General features: G+C 39.3%; 1 protein-coding gene across 3 annotated transcripts; it reads left to right on the top strand.

Moving 5' to 3' along the window:
* The first annotated feature begins 3,147 nt into the window (after positions 1–3,147).
* Positions 3,148–17,203, top strand: arhgef38 (Rho guanine nucleotide exchange factor (GEF) 38). Of its 3 annotated transcripts, XR_004655110.1 has the most exons (15): positions 3,389–3,737; positions 8,112–8,296; positions 8,976–9,093; positions 9,198–9,345; positions 9,467–9,484; positions 9,668–9,867; positions 10,031–10,164; positions 10,428–10,532; positions 10,636–10,755; positions 12,235–12,609; positions 12,695–12,832; positions 13,366–13,567; positions 15,233–15,519; positions 16,479–16,751; positions 16,796–16,926. XR_004655110.1 is itself a non-coding variant. In XM_034860982.1 (14 exons), exons 1-14 carry the CDS (start codon positions 3,521–3,523, stop codon positions 16,659–16,661), a joined length of 2,430 nt encoding a protein of 809 aa, XP_034716873.1. In that variant the 5' UTR covers positions 3,389–3,520; the 3' UTR covers positions 16,662–17,203. The 3 variants fall into 3 exon arrangements, 2 of the variants coding, with proteins under 2 accessions (XP_034716884.1, XP_034716873.1); XM_034860982.1 differs by having other exon boundaries at positions 16,479–17,203; XM_034860993.1 differs by lacking the exons at positions 9,467–9,484; positions 9,668–9,867; positions 10,031–10,164; ... (6 more) ...; positions 16,479–16,751; positions 16,796–16,926 and having other exon boundaries at positions 3,148–3,737; positions 9,198–9,349.

Below are 17,203 nucleotides of genomic sequence, written 5' to 3'. Positions count from 1 at the left end.
TATTATAGTAGTAACAGATTGCGGTATATACCACTCACTACATTTAAACAGACCCTACAGCTTATTGCTAGTTACTATTACACTTTTGTTGTTGATAAAACAATAAAATCGTTGCATCCGGAAGTAAAGGTTTTTCCTTATCTAACTTCACAATTCTTCAATTGCATGCTTATCGTCCTTGTGTAGCTTTATTTTACCGCCATCTAGCCAATCTGCCTTACCACACCACACCAAACCACACAGCACAAACACAAACAACCATTTGCTAGATAGGTCTCATTGGTAATATCTTGACAAACTAATAGGCTATCTATCTCCAACAAATGGAAACATATATGCCTTTGCCTATTTATTTATTTCAGAAAAAAAGTGGCATTTAATTGCTAATCCATGTAATGGCTAAATGGAGAGAGAGAGACATTGAGGGTGACTCTTTACTTTTCTATTTTTCTATCTTTTTATTTGTAGCTGTTTCCATCGTACACCCAACAGACAAGAAACATGTTCTATAGTAATGATGGTAGCCTACCAGGTACTACCTTATATACAGTATATGGTTACTACCAGTAGAAGGGCCAGTACAAACAGGTTGTACTTATATCTCCTCTTTTTTGGGCACATTGGCCTTTACTTTAAAAACAACCATAAAAGTCGCTCACTGTTACCTTAATGTCTCCCTCTGGTCTCCCTGCTTCTGGTTTTATGATGTAAAGTAAATGGATTTGATGTTGGTAATCTCCACAATACATCATGAGATCAAAGTCCATATGTATTCATTGTGTTTTAAACAAACACCCACCCCAGCGACCTTGATGTGTCCCTTTTACTGTTGAATAGGTTGGTCTTTGTTCAAACAAATTACATACATATCGGCAACCATAAAAGTTGCTTTGTAAAAATCTCAAAGTGAATGCTTGGTATACTGCTGCTAAACAGCTAGGATTCTGCCGAGCACAAAAACATGTTTTGACCAATCTTGCTGTAGTTGAACATAAAATATTCCATGCTAAAATAAACCTGTAAGATTGACATTAGTGGTCAAAGTCAAAGTACTATGACTTGACATGATGATAAAGTAAGGGATTATGGAAGCTTCACAGAGGTCTGTAAATGTCTGTATTTAATCCGTTTTAATCTCTGTACGGTTTTGAAAAAATCTGGATGAAGAGCCATATGAGAAGAGTGTTCCTTCTTTCAGTTTCTGTGCCCAAAAGCAAAGCACTCAAACATTACTCTTCAAGTCATGGTGCCCAAGTGGCCAGCAGCAAGTCTGTGGCTGGAAAAGATAGTGTGTTTTTATTTGTCTCACCAAAAAAGCTCTGAAAAGTAGGGTTTGTTTGTTGACTGAAAGCTTAAACTTTGGATGGTCATAATATAATGTTATAAATTACTGTTGTAGCAGAGTGTTTTTGAGAGGGAAACAACAATAAGAGAGTTAAGAACTAAAAACTAAGTTTGGTCTTTGTATTTTACTTATACCTGCAGATATAGGGATAACAATGTAGAAAAGTCTGCATTGGCATAAGAAAAAACTAGCTTATATACATAAGTATATACATACAGGCTTATGTATATGTAAGGAGCACCCCTTTTTTTAACATGACTCAGCATTTCCGATCTTGTGCCACTTTGCTTCTTCCACTCTGCACACCCTCCACCCCGAGGTTACAAATCTCATTTATCTCAACTGCCAGGGAGAGAAACATCTCAAACAGCAGCTTATAATAATGAAAATGTATTTCTGTTGGATTATTATAGTTCACACTAAGTGCTTATGTGAACTCTGTTGTACAGTACAGTGGAAACAATTGGAAACAATCAATCAATTAGTTGTTCAACATTAAATGAATTGGCAATAACTTGATTAATGATTTGAGTCAATTATCAAGAATTTCAAAATGTCTCTGGTTGCAATTTCTGTGATGGAAGGATTTGCTGCTCTGGGAAATTTTGGGTAAATATTTGTATCCCTTTCTGACATTTTAAAGACCAAACAATAAATTGAGAAACCAATCATCAATCATCAAGTCCTTAGAGGAATAATTTTATTCTGTGAGCAGTATACATTTAATGACTATGTTTAACTGCCTGACATTTGTACAATACACACTTCAAATGTACAAAATACACTACTGTCTTTGAGCAGGTCAAAAATAAGCCACACCCTTAGTGACACAATGTCACATGAGCTGCTTCAGGGCCTAACAATTAATATCACCAAGCTGACATCAGCACACAAGAGATAACATTGTTTACTCATGTTTGTATAGAGGATGTGATTGTTCAACATGATTTAGTAAGTTCACTTGATTACATGATACTCCTAACACATAATATATTCAGCAGACATTGAATTAACCTTAAGTAGTTTTTAGTATTTAGTAATAGCTTTTCTCAAATGCACAGAGAGATGAAGATGATAATTATGATGATGATGATGATGCAATGCGAGAAATTCAAAATATACAGTCCTATGTGTAGGATTTCCTGACATAGTTGAGAGCCATATGTCTGAATCTAGTCTCGTGGAAGTTAAACAGGTGTGCTATGAGCAGACTGCAGAGTGAGCTGAAAACACAATGGGAACTTTCATTACCTGTGGTTCAACATACTATCTGGTTGCTATGACCAGTGTGGCAGTATGTGTGTTGATAAATTACCTGTCGAACCAGATCTGATATGATTGTCAATGCATACCTTGTTACTTTAAAGAATACATTTTTGTATAAGGACACCAAAAACGTAAAGGAAAGACATTGTCTGGTTTGTAATTAATTATGTGTACATCTAATTATCATTTTTTGACCAACACAGCCCCTTTTGTTTTGAAACCACTATAAACCACTAACCTGACACAGCAATTAGGCAACACGTATGAGTGCAGCTTCCTGTCATCAATCATGGCCTTGAACTTGAAGTACAATTGTTACATGGCACTTTTAGAATATTCCTGCTGTATAATGCAGCTGCTGTGTGAGTTGAGTTTTTATTAATTTCATCTGCTTGTTTCCTACAATTAAAGAATATAGTGTAGACATAAAATGTTCAACTTATTTGATTTAGAATTCACTTATTAATTGTGTAAATATAATATCTGTAGTGAAGTGTGATTTACAGATTTACAGTGCCAGGGCCATTTGCATAAATACTTCCTTGTCAACAGTTTGTCAAACTACTGTGAGGTCTCACATGCATTTTATTTCGAGGACATTTAAGTAAAAGCAAAAACACAACTGTATACTGATTTTACTGATTTTCCTATCCTCAAACCTTCTTCCTGGATGAATTTAATGTTCTGAGGGAAGAAGCAAAGCACAGCAGGAGAAGAGAGGCGTGGCCACATAGCTCTCATGACAGGTACATAGGGAGGAGCTAGATTACCTGTGCAGAGCTGACAGTCAGTGCACAGTGAACACTACACCTGTTGCACTTCCCAGGCTCTCTCTGTTTCTCTCTCCCTCTTCCTGTCCCTCTCTCTTCCCCTTCTTTTCTCCTTGGCTGCTCCGAAAAGGACTTCACTATGGATCCCAATGAGGCTGGGAGGGGTGAGAAGGAGAAGGAAAAAGAGAAGGACAAAGTGATAAAGAGGAGGAACCGGCCTGTGTTCCTGCGTTACCTGGAGAGGAGAAAGACGGACACTATTGTGGCTGAGGACTCGGTCAAAGGTGACATCAGCATGGGGACACTGGTGAGGAGGAGTCAGTCTGACAAGACGGAGTACAGCGCCAAACTTAAAGGTACAACAGTTAATGACATCCCCAGGGGTCAAAACTATGGTAACAATCTATACAAATGTGAGCCAACAGTCTCTCAACTCTTTACATCGCAAGGTTGTAGATAACACACAGGCTAGGGTAACTTTTTGACAAATATATCCATCAATGACTCTTAATTATACATCATGTCCTCTGCAATTCTACAAATCTTGAACCTTTGCACATTCCTTGACATTTGCACATTGCTGCATTAATACATACAGCCTATTTTTCTTAATGTTAAATAGTTATATGCATGTGTTATTTGTTTCTGTGTTTCATACTAATATTTAATATGTACTGTATATGTTTGCATCAACAGCCAAGGCAAATTCTTCGTAAGTGCTACATGCTTGGCAATAAATCCTTTTCTGATTCTGATTCTATAGATGGACTGCAACAGCAGCTTTTTTAGGCGTATGGGCAAAAAATTCAACACACACACACACACACACACACACACACACACACACACACACACACACACACAGACAGTACGCACTGCTCTATAGTTATGGATAGTGGGCACCTGTTGTGTTGAGCAGGAGATACTCCCACAGGGATGAAGCCACATATGCAAACTGTGCTCCAAACTCAGGCACAGAGGAGTGGCTTTTAAAGTGTTCCACACCAGCGCGTAAACAAGACCTAGACGCTAGTGACGTGTGAAGGATGTACAGATTATTTTTCCTCTCACAAAGTGATGCAGGTGTTTGAGGAGATGTCAGACGATTGGTGTTAGAGTTTGTTTTACATTTAATATAACATAACAAAACAATTTGCGTTGTTTGACCCTGAAAATAAGTTAGAAAAGAGAATGAGTTGTGAGTAAAAAAGAAAAGAAATGGTTAGTCCGTCAGCTGTATGTTGCCTCATCACAACTGCTGACCTAGTCTTTTAAATGACACACGTCCACATTTCAGAAAAACTGGCTTCACCTGTCCTCACAGTTTAATCAGTGACTGGGAATGCTGCACTTCTGGCAGAATGACTGACATCACTGTGTTGGCAGGGGTTACTTTTAAAGATTAGTCAAAATATGTTGGCTTTCCTGTGCTACTTGTTTCTGGGTTTCCTTTCCTGCAAACAATAGACATTACATGCCAACATGAAAGGTGGCACATTGTTTAAAAAAGCTACGTATAACCCACTTCTCACTTGGAGCTGTACTGATAAGATAGCTTACACACACACACACACACACACACACACACACACACACACACACACACACACACACACACACACACATACACAGACACACAAACACACACACACACTTGCCTTATCAGCAGCTGTTATGTTTACTTGAAATAGAGACACTCTCTACTTTGCACTTTCTGTTTTCTTGACCAACCTGCATAATGACAGGCACAGTTGTCAATAACACTGGGATGTTTTCAGTAAACTAATCACCCACTCTGTTTGACTTTAGCCTCACAGCTGACAAGCAGCATTACATATTTACAATGGTATTACCATTGCAAATATTGACAGAACGATGACTTCACTAAAAGAGGAAACATGTGAGTTGCTGCTCGACAGCAAGTTCTCATCTGCTTGTCAGACAAGTTGGTCAAGCCACAGAACCATGACAACGTGACATCAACACTGTATGTCTAATTAGTTACAGTAACTAAATAGAATAGTTCCGCAATGATTTACTACCACAGAACCCACTTAAAGGGACAGTAATAAACTAAATACACATATGTAGTTATCTGCAAATCATGCTTGAGCAGGTTACTTACATGTAGGTTTATATTATATACAGACTTAACTTATTCTCACTCTGTGTGTGTTTGAGTGTGTGTCACCTTAAGACTTATTATTAATATACAACATGGCTTTTTTTAGACAAGATGAATGTCCAACTTTACCCTTAGTGAATATGTTTCTTATAGACAGGCTTTATCCATTTCAGCATTCTCTGTGATCAAATCCCATTGTGCACTTTGCTGTGTGGCAAAGTTAAACGTATCATTTTACTTGCTGGCGATACGTGATACACCGTGCCTTCTATTCTGTTCCGGGGCCGTCTGTTGGTTTCTTTTCAATGGGCTGAACAGTAAAAAGCCCTGTATCCACTTTCATGGGAACTCCTGTTCTGGCAACCATACCACACCAAACATAAAGATATCAAAAGAAAATGTAAGCACAGTTTAAAATCTGCTGATGATTCTTGAGAGGCTATAAGACATATTAGTTTTTTGTATCATTGTTAAAGTGTGTCCATAGCGAGAAATGTTTTCAAGGCCAGTTTTGAAAGGAACACTTCTCTTATTTAGACTTTGTACAGGGGCAAGACAACATTGGAATAATAGGTGATGATGTATTACTGTAAACAGCTGTAACCGGATTCAATATAAAATACACCTCTGATCATGTAGACATGTGACACTTTGTGAGACTGTTGAAACAGTATAAAACAACTAAAACAGTTTATCTGATTATACTATTATAATTAAAAATGTAAATCCACTGTAAAACACGGAAATATATTTAACATGGATTTATTCATAAACTTTATTAGACTCATACAGCAGATGACCTTGACTACTTCTTGAAGTGTTATCATCAGGCATTGACATGTTATTTAATAACTATGGAATTAAAAGGTTTATTACTGCATAATTTGGTTTAGTTGTATGCTGTATACACTAAAGTAGTATACTAAAGCGGTATTTTCATGTAATTGCCAAAGAAAGTGAATTAAGAAGAAAGCGGTGATTCTTTATCAATTTCACATGTTACATTAGGGTATAGGGTATAGCAGCTTTAACTGATACACAGACTGTGTATACCACATTTGAATCAGGTATTAAAAGGTGATCTGTGTCAAGATACAAGTAGAGGCCACGAAAACATATTCCTTGAAATCAATATTACCTTTTGTGAAGTTCACACGTATGTTTTTTGTTGAGGTTTTTAGAGAGGAGATGATTCACCGCTAAAAGTGATCGTTTAAATATCTATATCTCAGGGTGAAAAGAAGCTGTTAGTGTATACAGTGTTGCAAGCAGAATGTGATCAGATCTTTGCGAAAGTTTGCCGGAGATCTGTACAGTGTTGGCATTCATGAGAAAGTACTGCCCACTGGCTAGAGACACATACCCCATTCTACTCAGCTTCAGAAACTAGTTACTTTACCTTTCCTCCATGGCAACACTGTACTTTCTGAAACATATCATTCCTGTTTTCTCCAACCAAATAAATAAAAGAAGTTTGGCAACGAAACAATAAGGAAGTACCGGTATGGGGAAAAGGAAGAATGTCCCTTCTTGTTTTCTCTGACAGTACAACATTGTCAATTTCTTGCCTGCTTTGGTTATTGTGAGCAAAAAAATTACCTGGATAGCTAATGTGTATAGTATTGCAAATGGTTCCTTAATATAGCTACTGTGAAGAAGGACTTTGAAACATTATGTACACTAAGTGGAACTTCGAACGAATCTTTGGCATACTAAATGTATGTGTGCAAAATGCTAAGATGTGTACAGTACATTTGTTTGTATGAGCATGCATGACTGTGGATTCTTGTGTTAATCAGTGTGTGTGTGTCTTTGCATATGTGTTTATCATTGTGTGCCACTCCCCCCACATACACACTCCCAGTCTGAGCAGATGGAATGCCTGAGCACGATAAAGCATTACATCAGCGGCACGATTAGTTCCGTAAATTGACACACGCCACGCAGCCCGCTCACTCTCTCTCTCTCTCTCTCTCTCTCTCTCTCTCTCTCTCTCTCTCTCTCTCTCTCTCTCTCTCTCTCTCTCTCTCTCTCCCTCTCTTCATTGCTCTCTTCCCCCCTGGGAAGGAAGTGGTGTGTGGCGTCGATTAGGCAGCAAGGAAGCATCTCTCTTCCCTGAACAGACACTGCTGCATGCCATGCAAAGCACAGGGCAGCCACAGACTGATTAGGTAGCAGAGCAGGGGGAAAAAAAAGAAGTAAGCCTGACTGGCATGTTAAGTGAGGCCTTTTGGCGCTCGAGTCAAAATAATTTTATCACCGTGAAATACTGATGGCTGCTCAGGCATCAAGCAAAAGCGTTAGAAAATATGTAGGTTTTTCCAAGCATGCACAGCCCACAGGCGCAGGGGGTTTAGCAGCATTTTAGAAAACGCACACAGATGACTTGAAATGATGGCAAACACATACAGTTTGGGGGAAATTACAGCAAAATAGGAGTACTCACAACATCGTAAGTTTATATGTCCTTGTATGACCTGTATGACTTAAAGATGCTGTCCTTGCTTCAATACATAAGAACGTGACTGGACACATAAGAATAGATTTACTAGTAATGACATCTGTTTATTTTACACTAATTTATAATGTATACATCCTTTCTCAGAGAAAATGACACCACATGACCTGTCCACACCCCCCTCTCCAGCACTGGACCCAGAGGAAGTCCGTTTAAGGAAGATGAACCGCAGGGCAAAGGTCATTCAGGAGCTTGTGCAGACTGAAAAGGATTACCTCACAGACCTGGAGCTGTGCATCAGAGAGGTTGTCCAGCCTCTACGAAATTTGCAGGTAGATGCTTTTTAGGATCCCCAATAAAACCTCTTGCGGGCTAAATGTGGTATTAATCCTAAATACTTCTACACGTACAACAGCAAATAGAAGCAGTTATTTGAAGTAAAAACTTAAATTATTATGTCAATTGTCACTTTTCAACCAGCTCCCTGCTGTGAAAAAGTTAATGTTCAACAGTGTCAATTGCCTATTTGGTAGATCCTACCCAACTTTATAATCCTAGCTATAACCCTATGTCTAACATTATCCCCAACCATAGTCCGGCTCAACGCATGTACATTGCTGGGATAAAGCCTGACATCCTTCCGCAAGCTCCACTATATATTTTATTTTGAAAGGGCATCGTTGCTGCATCTGAGGTTTAATGCTTCCCAGGACCATTGTGACTGGTTTAAAGAAATACAACCAAGCCAGAGCATTTCCTTCCCTATCCAAGCATATATAAGCTATATGTAGCCAAACCATACTGAATCAATTATTCTATCTAATCAAATGACTTATTAATACTGTTAAGATAATTAAGAATCAACATTAGAGTATTCAAGTAAAGGGGGCCAACATGGGGATTCATATAAGTGACAACTTATTTAATTTGTGATTCTGGTTTATTCATATTTTGAATTTGCAAGATGTCAAATCCATAATTTTGAAGTATAGTTTCCTCATTCTGTTTCAGGTTGTGGATGTAGACAGGTTGTTCACCAACACGGAGACATTGTGTGAGGTATCGGCAGCACTCCTTCACAGACTGCATGAGGCAATTGCTGACCCTGATCCAGAGGCAGTTGTCATAGGTAATGCCATTTTGACTCTCGCCCCATTGCCTGAATTAATTGTTGGCTTTTAATGCTATGGTTAATATTTGGTCAAATATCTCATGTCTTATTTCTATTTGAAGGAGAAATATTCATCCAGGCAAAGGTAGCTTTAGAAGATGTATATAAGATTTACTGTTACCATCACGATGACGCCAACATGGCACTCAAATCCTACGAGAAAGATGAAGAAACAAAACAACAATTAACCACATGTGTATTAACTCTGAAGTAAGTCAAGTCTATTCCTTCAAATAATTTTCCTAATTATTTATAAAGTAATATGTTCAGATTATAATTAACTGTGTATAATTTTGGTTGTGACTTTGTTTCTTTGTCTTTGTAAATACAGGAAAATCTACGACCAAGAGTAAGTATCCTTTCATGAGAAATTGATGTTAGCATTTAAGATCTACTGAATTCTTGATTATTGTGTTGAATTACCAGTTATGGTTATGTTTTTGTTGTCATGCACTTTTTTCTTTTATAAATTTCTGTTCTGTAGGTCAAAACACTTAATATGTTTTACTGTAAAATATACTTATTTACACAGAGGGAAACCCAACTTGCTGAACATGGGTTCACTGCTCATCAAACCGGTTCAGAGGATCATGAAGTACCCGCTGCTGCTCGGGGAGCTGTGGCATGCCACACCTGAAAACCACCCGGACTTTCAACCACTGCAACAGGCATACACTGCTGCCAAGATCATCAATGTTAACATCAATGAGTTCAAGAGACGCAAGGATATAGGTGAAATTACATTTACAGTGACACACACGTGGGTCTTTTATCAGTGATGTCTATTCATTAAATCTGGGATTTTGCTAACCTGGGAGCACAAAGCATGTCTATGCCATTTCTATTCATATAGTAACTATTTCAACGTTGGTTTCATATCACTGTTCATTCTCAGTTATGAAGTATAAGAGGTTGGAAGATGAAGGCACATTGAGGGGCAAACTACACAAGTTTAACATCCACTCTATCCGGAAGAAAGGCGACAGGTTTGCTGGCTATCTCAAGATCCTCACTGGAGTAGAACCACAGGTAAAATAAGATGGAAAAATAGAAATTAGAGTTACTTATCACTCGCTGAATCACAAAATGAGTAATACAAAATGATCAGGATCTTGATTTGACAATATAATAGAGTATTCTGGCCTAAAGTTACATTATTGATTTACAATATTTGTGTTGCTTTTGCAATTGCTGATGGTCTTTGCAAGTGCAGAAACTAAAAATTTAGCGCAAGGCAAAGGCAAATTTGGTATTTGGCTAAAGGCAACATATTTAAACTATTCTGTCTGTAGGTAAGAGATGAAGTATTTGACAGAGAAGAGAAGCTGTTCAGGAGTCTGGAGAAAGCTGTGAGGCAGATGGCAAAGAATGTTCAATGTTACCTACAGCACACTCAGGTAGGTATATATTAGCATGTCCTACTACAAAGTGTGTGTGTTTTAATGATTTGAAATAATTGTCAACTTTCTGAGACTTTATTTCTTGATGTTGGTTTTGCAGGAGATGGTGTCTGTGGCTGTTCAGAAAGTTCAGGACATGGAGGACATCATCAAGGATACAAACAGAAAAGACACAAACGGCTCATTGCACATTAATGGAAATGACCCCTATAAGCACTTTGTAAGATATGGCTTTTTTGTACTTCCCTACAAGAATTATATTTTTTCTATTCAGAGCATATTTGACTTTACAATCCAGCAGCTGTTCCCTTTTCCTCCCTGAATCGCCTGTATTTGCGTCCTTGCTTGGCTGCCTTATTCCATGATCTCCACCCTAAACCCTCCAACTGTGAGTCACCTTTCACTTTGCCCACAGCTACCTGTCTTCTGTCCATTATATGAATTCTCTTGCTTCTAACCTTCTAACTACATCCCTCAGTAACTCTGCCATCTCCCTTTTCCTAATTTCTCTGTGAATTACACTGTAGCCAATTCTAAGATAACTACACCTTTGAATAAGATTCTTTGTGTAGCAGCTCTTCACCGCAGCAGTTTAGCTCTGCCTTGACCAAAGTCTGCAATAAGCTTTAATAATAAGTGTAGACCCAATGCCATGTGTACTCTGTATGTATGTATGTAAGAAGAAAAGCAACACACTTATTTTGTATGAAAAGGCATCCATTGTGTCTGCTGTGATGAAGACATGACTGCTGTAACTGATAGAGGCCCTCGGTAAATAGAACATTTTCCCTGAGGAAACCGTTCTTTTCACTGCATGTCTAGTACTACCCATGACATGCTCCCCACTATGATAGATGAAGTCTGTTATGTCTGCAGAAGTCTTACTGTAAACTGAATGACATCACCACCTCTCATTTGTCTGCATGCAAATCAAGCTGCAGCTTCTCCGTTGTTGTTGTGTATCCATTGCTAATGTAAAGGCATTCTTTACTGTCTCTATTCTGAGAAAATTGTGAGTTAAAGATGCTGCAGTCTAAAAACAAGCCATTTATAAAAGAACCATCACATATAAACACACAGAAGTAAAGTAAAAGTAGCAGTTTACATGTACAGAATGCATTACAGAGAGTACTTAAAGTGCTCATATTGTGCTTTGTAGCTTTTTCCCATTCCTTTATTGTGATACATATCTTTTTTGTGCATGTAATAGGTTTACAAAGGGAAAAAGTCCACCCCAATGGGGCTCACCATTTTCAACTGAATACACTGTTCACAAACTGCTCCAAACAGCTCTATTGTAGTCCAGCCTTTACTTCCGTGACAAATGTGCGTCACTTTGTAACACACGTTACAATGCTCACCTAGCTACTAGCGTGGCACTCCCTTATACTCGGCTTCTGATTGGGTAGTAGTGCTTAATTAGGTACTGCACATGTACGACTCCACAAAGATGGAATACAGGTGTGATGCCTCACTCTGTAGCTAAAACAGAGAGCTCAACACACAGGGTGAAAACAGGAGCTGCAGCAATGTGTAGGAAAACAACAACATGGTGTTTTTTGATAATGTAACCATGTAAACCTAATATGACCTCTAAATACAATTATGAACCTGAAAATGGGCACTTTAATGAAAATTGGTAGACTAGTACTGGATATATCTATTCATCTTCTGCCGCCTCATTGACTTCTTGCTCCAGAAAGACAGTATGGAGCGCCTGGTCCTTGCCCCTCTGTCCTCCATACAAGGCATGTTCACAGCCCCACAGAAGCTCATCCAGAAGCGTTATGACAAATTGCTGGATTACTGCAGCCGCCTGGAGCGCTCTTCCTCTTTTTCATCCCAGTCCTCGTCATCCACCGCTTCTTCCTCTCCTTCACTCGTGCCAGAAGACCCGGCTGGTCCCGCCAGGAGGGACTATGAAGCTCTTAATGCCTTGCTAGTGGAGGAGTTGCAGAGGTTCAACACGGCTGCCTATACTATCCTGACCAACTGTGTGGTGTATCTAGTGGCCCTGCTCAGAGGGCTGATGGATAAAATATTACTTCGTGTCCCTTCCTTACATCAGCTACCAGTGAGGATCCCACACATAAATCACATTAATTCATGCTCAGTCTGTTTAACATTGAAACTATAATGTGTTGTGTTTGCCTTTTCAGGCTCCGTTGTCAAACATTGTGGAAGTGCAGAACAGCATCATGGATGAGCTGAACAATCTGACTTTTGTCAAGGATAACGCACAGAAGTTAATGGAGCGAAAAGTCAGCTTTGAGAGACAACGAGACAAGAAAATAGCGGTAAGAAAGTGGAAATAATCTATAATAGATCATTGGCATCTAGAAACTAAAATGAACAGCCTGCAATGTTTACTGTTTAAATCCATAGTTTGTTTTTTAAGTGTCTGTAAACTTACAGGTTAAACCAAAGGTCCCACGTTTTCCTCTGAGTCTTCCAAAAATGTTTTAACCAATTCCAAGCCATGTACTAGCAGCTATAAGTCTTATCCAAGGCAGAACAGCTCCAGGCTGTGATTAAGTGGGGCCCTTGGCAACCCAAAGCTCCACCAGGTATCAATCCCCCGAGAATGATATACATATAGGCCTATGTGTGTGAGTTTACACATATACATACAGATCTGCACACATCTGAGAGTGTGCTTGTGCTTGGACATGTTAGTGGTTCTATTTGAAATTCCTACCCCCAGGAGCTTATTACCTTTAGCCCTCCCTTATTTACCCTTGAAAACTGAAAACCAACTACATGCCTGCATGTGCCCACACACCAGACCCACTTCAAATAATAACACCCTTTGTGCTGTGCTGCCCTCCAGATGCCGGAGGTGCAGCATCAAACTGAGGAACAGCGTGCCTGGCTGCTGGCAGAATACCCACCGAGCCGTCTGCACCTTCTGAAGAGGAAGTGTAATGGCTGCCAGGAGCAGGACCTCAGCCTGCTGGAGGGAGAGCTGGTAGCCCTGCTGGAGGACACAGACCCATTAGGCAGCAGCAGCCGCTGGCTGGTTCACACTGGAGGTAAGTGTGTGTGTGTGTGTGTGTGTTTGTGTTTGTGTGTGTGTGTGTGTGTGTGTGTGTGTGTGTGTGTGTGTGTGTGTGTGTGTGTGTGTGTGTGTGTGTGTGTGTGTGTGTGTGTGTGTGTGTGTGTGTGTGTGTGTGTGTGTGTGTGTGTGTGCATGGACAAAGGACACTCTGGGCAACGGTAGCTCTCGGTGCATTTTGTTAGTAAGACACACAAGGTGAATTATGTTATCACACTAGATCATCCGCAGGTATGGTTGGTATAGATATTTAATGCACATTCCTCTGTGAATACACCTGCATCTTTTAGATGACTGAGGCTATGTAGACACACCAAACTTTACTTTCTGAGACTGACAAGTCAGCACACAAGAATTAGTCCCAGGGGCTTTTATGATGTCATGGTTGCTAGCCTCTGGGGATGCTTGCCTCACAACAGGGCCAACTCCATAGCTTGTCTCCATCTCCCCTCTATGTCTCACAGAGGCAGCTGTTTGGAACAAACTGCTGCACCTTGTAAGCAGTGTTACCTAGAGGACAAAGCTTCTCCCTATGGGTATTCGGGTACTCTCAGCAACAACAAGTTTCTTTTTTATGAGCTCTAGAAAAGGAGTGTGTGCATGTTTCTTGGTATGAAGAACATTCTTCACAGACTTGTCTTTTCCTCTGGGATGACAGCATTCCTAGAAAGTTGTTGTTCATCCTTCTGTTGATATCAACAATTTGAATATGGTTGCCTCACACTTTACACATTCTTTAGTTCGCTCACATGGATTTAAGATTGTGCAAGCGAATGCTCTAGTTTATGCTGACAGCCTGAATGTAAGAAATGCAGTTCCAAGAAGCAGTGGTGGCCTAAAGGAGATCCTGTGACCAGGAGGTCGTCAGTTCAACCCCCAGACCAACAGGATAAAATCTGGGTGGGTAAAGTGAAAGAGCAGTGCTTGTCCCTCCCTTAATACACCACTGAGGTGCCCTTGAGCAAGGCCTTTAACTTCAAAACAGCTCAAACAGGCCTGCAGATCAGACTGTAGTTGTACTGGGCAGCTTCAGGTATGAATGTATGTAACTGTGTGAATGTGATCAGGGTGTTCCTACAAAAGAGAGTCTGCTTCTTATTGAACCTTCCCTAAATAAATAAAGGTTAACACTTTTTTTATTTTTTGAAAATGGTATATACTAAGCATCATCTCTGGAGGATGAATACACATTTATCCTCCAGAGATAATGCTTAGTTTTTGGACTAAACAAGGCAGTTTGTTCTGTAATGACCTTACAGTTAGACATTTAAAGGGTCAGTTTGCCTAAACAAAATAAAAGGGAGTTTTTTTCTCTCCAAGTTTTGTGGTCCATCTCCTGAGATTTGTCTACACCCTAAGTAACTTTGATTGTTGTGCTTAAATAGTTTATATAATAAATGAAACAATTTACACAAAAAAACCTGAAACAATGGCGTGGTTACTCTGGATAACCCAAGGCCTCATAGGAAAAGTTGTTATTGAAACTCACTTCTACCAGAGAAATTGTTTGTATAAAACTGTTGACCTAGATTAAATGAGAGGAAATGGATATTTTCTTTGTTGCAATTTGGCTGAACCAACCCTTTAAAATGAACTCAGAGGCCAGGCATCCTGACAAACTCTCCCTTTGTGTCACTGTTAGGTACCCAGGGCTACGTATACTCCACATTCCTGAAACAGTACAACCCTCTGAGGGATTCCCAGCGAAAAGGCCACATGGCCAAAGAGCAGCAGCAGCAGCAGCAGCAGCCTGCCATGTTGGATGAAGACTTTGACGACCTTAGCTTGTTTGTGTCAGGCAGTGGCAGCAGCAGCCTGCGCAGCTTTAACCTCAACACCACTGACAGCAGCTCAACCCTCTCTGGACTACAGGGGGAGGCAGAGAGCCCCGAAGACCTGGAGGACACACTGGACACTGAGGCTCAGCAGGTGTGTGTGATAGCCTGCATGTCTCTTTCAGAATTGCACCATTTGATGTACTTTTTTGTACATTTTAAGTTACTGCAGTACTTAGGACTGGGGAGACATACAAAAAACAACAATTCTTTGCCAACTTGAAAACTGAAGATGAATGTCCTTCGAAAGGTTATGAAAAATAAGCAGTTACAGGAAAAACGATGTGCCTCAAAACTCAAGCATGCCCATGTGCATCAATGTGTAACACTTTAAAATGAACCAAGTATTGGGAATAAAATAATAAGAAATAGGGGACAGTTGAAACACATCAAACCACACACCACATAGACCTAATAATTACAATAAAAATAACAGTTGAGCAAGCCAACTTTAACCGGCCACAAGTGCCTCCTCACATATGAGACTCCACTTGTAAAATGTGAGGATTGTTATTACAGAAGGCCAATAAAACTGAGGTGTGCAGTTATAGAAGGGGCTCTGCCAGTACTGTGGCTGCACACTTGAAAGCTTTACATTGTCTCTGTCTAGCTTGCGTTGAAATTAAATGGTGTGAATGACATTGAATGATGACAGTGATGTTACTCAACAACACAACAAGGATTTGTCCTCCTTGTGGTCATGTCTTCCTCTGCTGACTACCCGAAATGATTCCAATCTTCATCATAACATGACACAGTCATTGCTTTTAAATATAGAGTGTTGACAAGATTCAGTAGATTGTAACCAATGAAAATAAAGACTGGTGGTGACGTCCTGTCCATGTGGAAAGCTAATAAACAGTGCCACCTTCTGGATTCACTTAAACGTTATATTACACTTTCAGTGCAAATTAAGATTAGTTTATAATTTTGGACTACATTTCAGATGCACCGAAGAACCTTTGTTAAGTTTGTTTTCACAAAAAACAAAAAAACATTTAACTGTATAATGACACTTGCCTGATTATATCTGATTTGTGTCTCTTTCCACAGTTCTATGCCGTGTATGCATTTCAAGCACGCTGTGACCAAGAGCTCACCTTGCAGGAGTACCAGCATGTCCGCATCATTCAGTTCTGTGACCTCGGTGGCAATAAGGATTGGTGGTTAGCTGAGGCTAACGGACAGAAGGGATATGTCCCTGCCAACTACCTTGGCAGGATGTCCTATGCATAAAGATATCCCAAAAACTAAACAAAAAAACAACCTGTGGCATTTTAAACAAACTAACTTATCCTTTACATATTTGAAATAGTCTTACCTGTAAAACGAGTCACATTTCTGCTTTGTGAAAGTCAGAATTCTAGCTTACACTAGAGCTTATATGTCTCATACCAAAAGTGTTGATCTTGAATCTGCTTTGCCTTTAGAAGATCAGAACAAGAGAGCTCACCAATGAGACTTGACCAGTAATCTGATAATGAATATAAATAATGGAAGGGAAAATACAGGGCACTGTGCTGAGCACTTTTTCTACATCAGTGTTGTTGACTTTAGATTGATAATGAAGTAATTTTATATATGAAGGTAATTTTACATGTGAACTGATTAACAGATGAAGTAGATTAACAGATGAAGTAAATGTTATATGTGAAATGATTTATACATGAAGTATATATAGTATAGTATATAATATATTCTATGAATGTGAAATGAAGAAATCTATGATGTCATTTATTTTAACAATTCTGTCAAGAATAAATATGATCCGTTTTCCA

Source organism: Etheostoma cragini, chromosome 2, assembly GCF_013103735.1.
Source record: "Etheostoma cragini isolate CJK2018 chromosome 2, CSU_Ecrag_1.0, whole genome shotgun sequence".
Taxonomy (NCBI): domain Eukaryota; kingdom Metazoa; phylum Chordata; class Actinopteri; order Perciformes; family Percidae; genus Etheostoma; species Etheostoma cragini.
The sequence above is the reverse complement of the archived record's forward strand: the minus strand, read 5'-3'. Positions and strand labels throughout refer to the sequence as shown.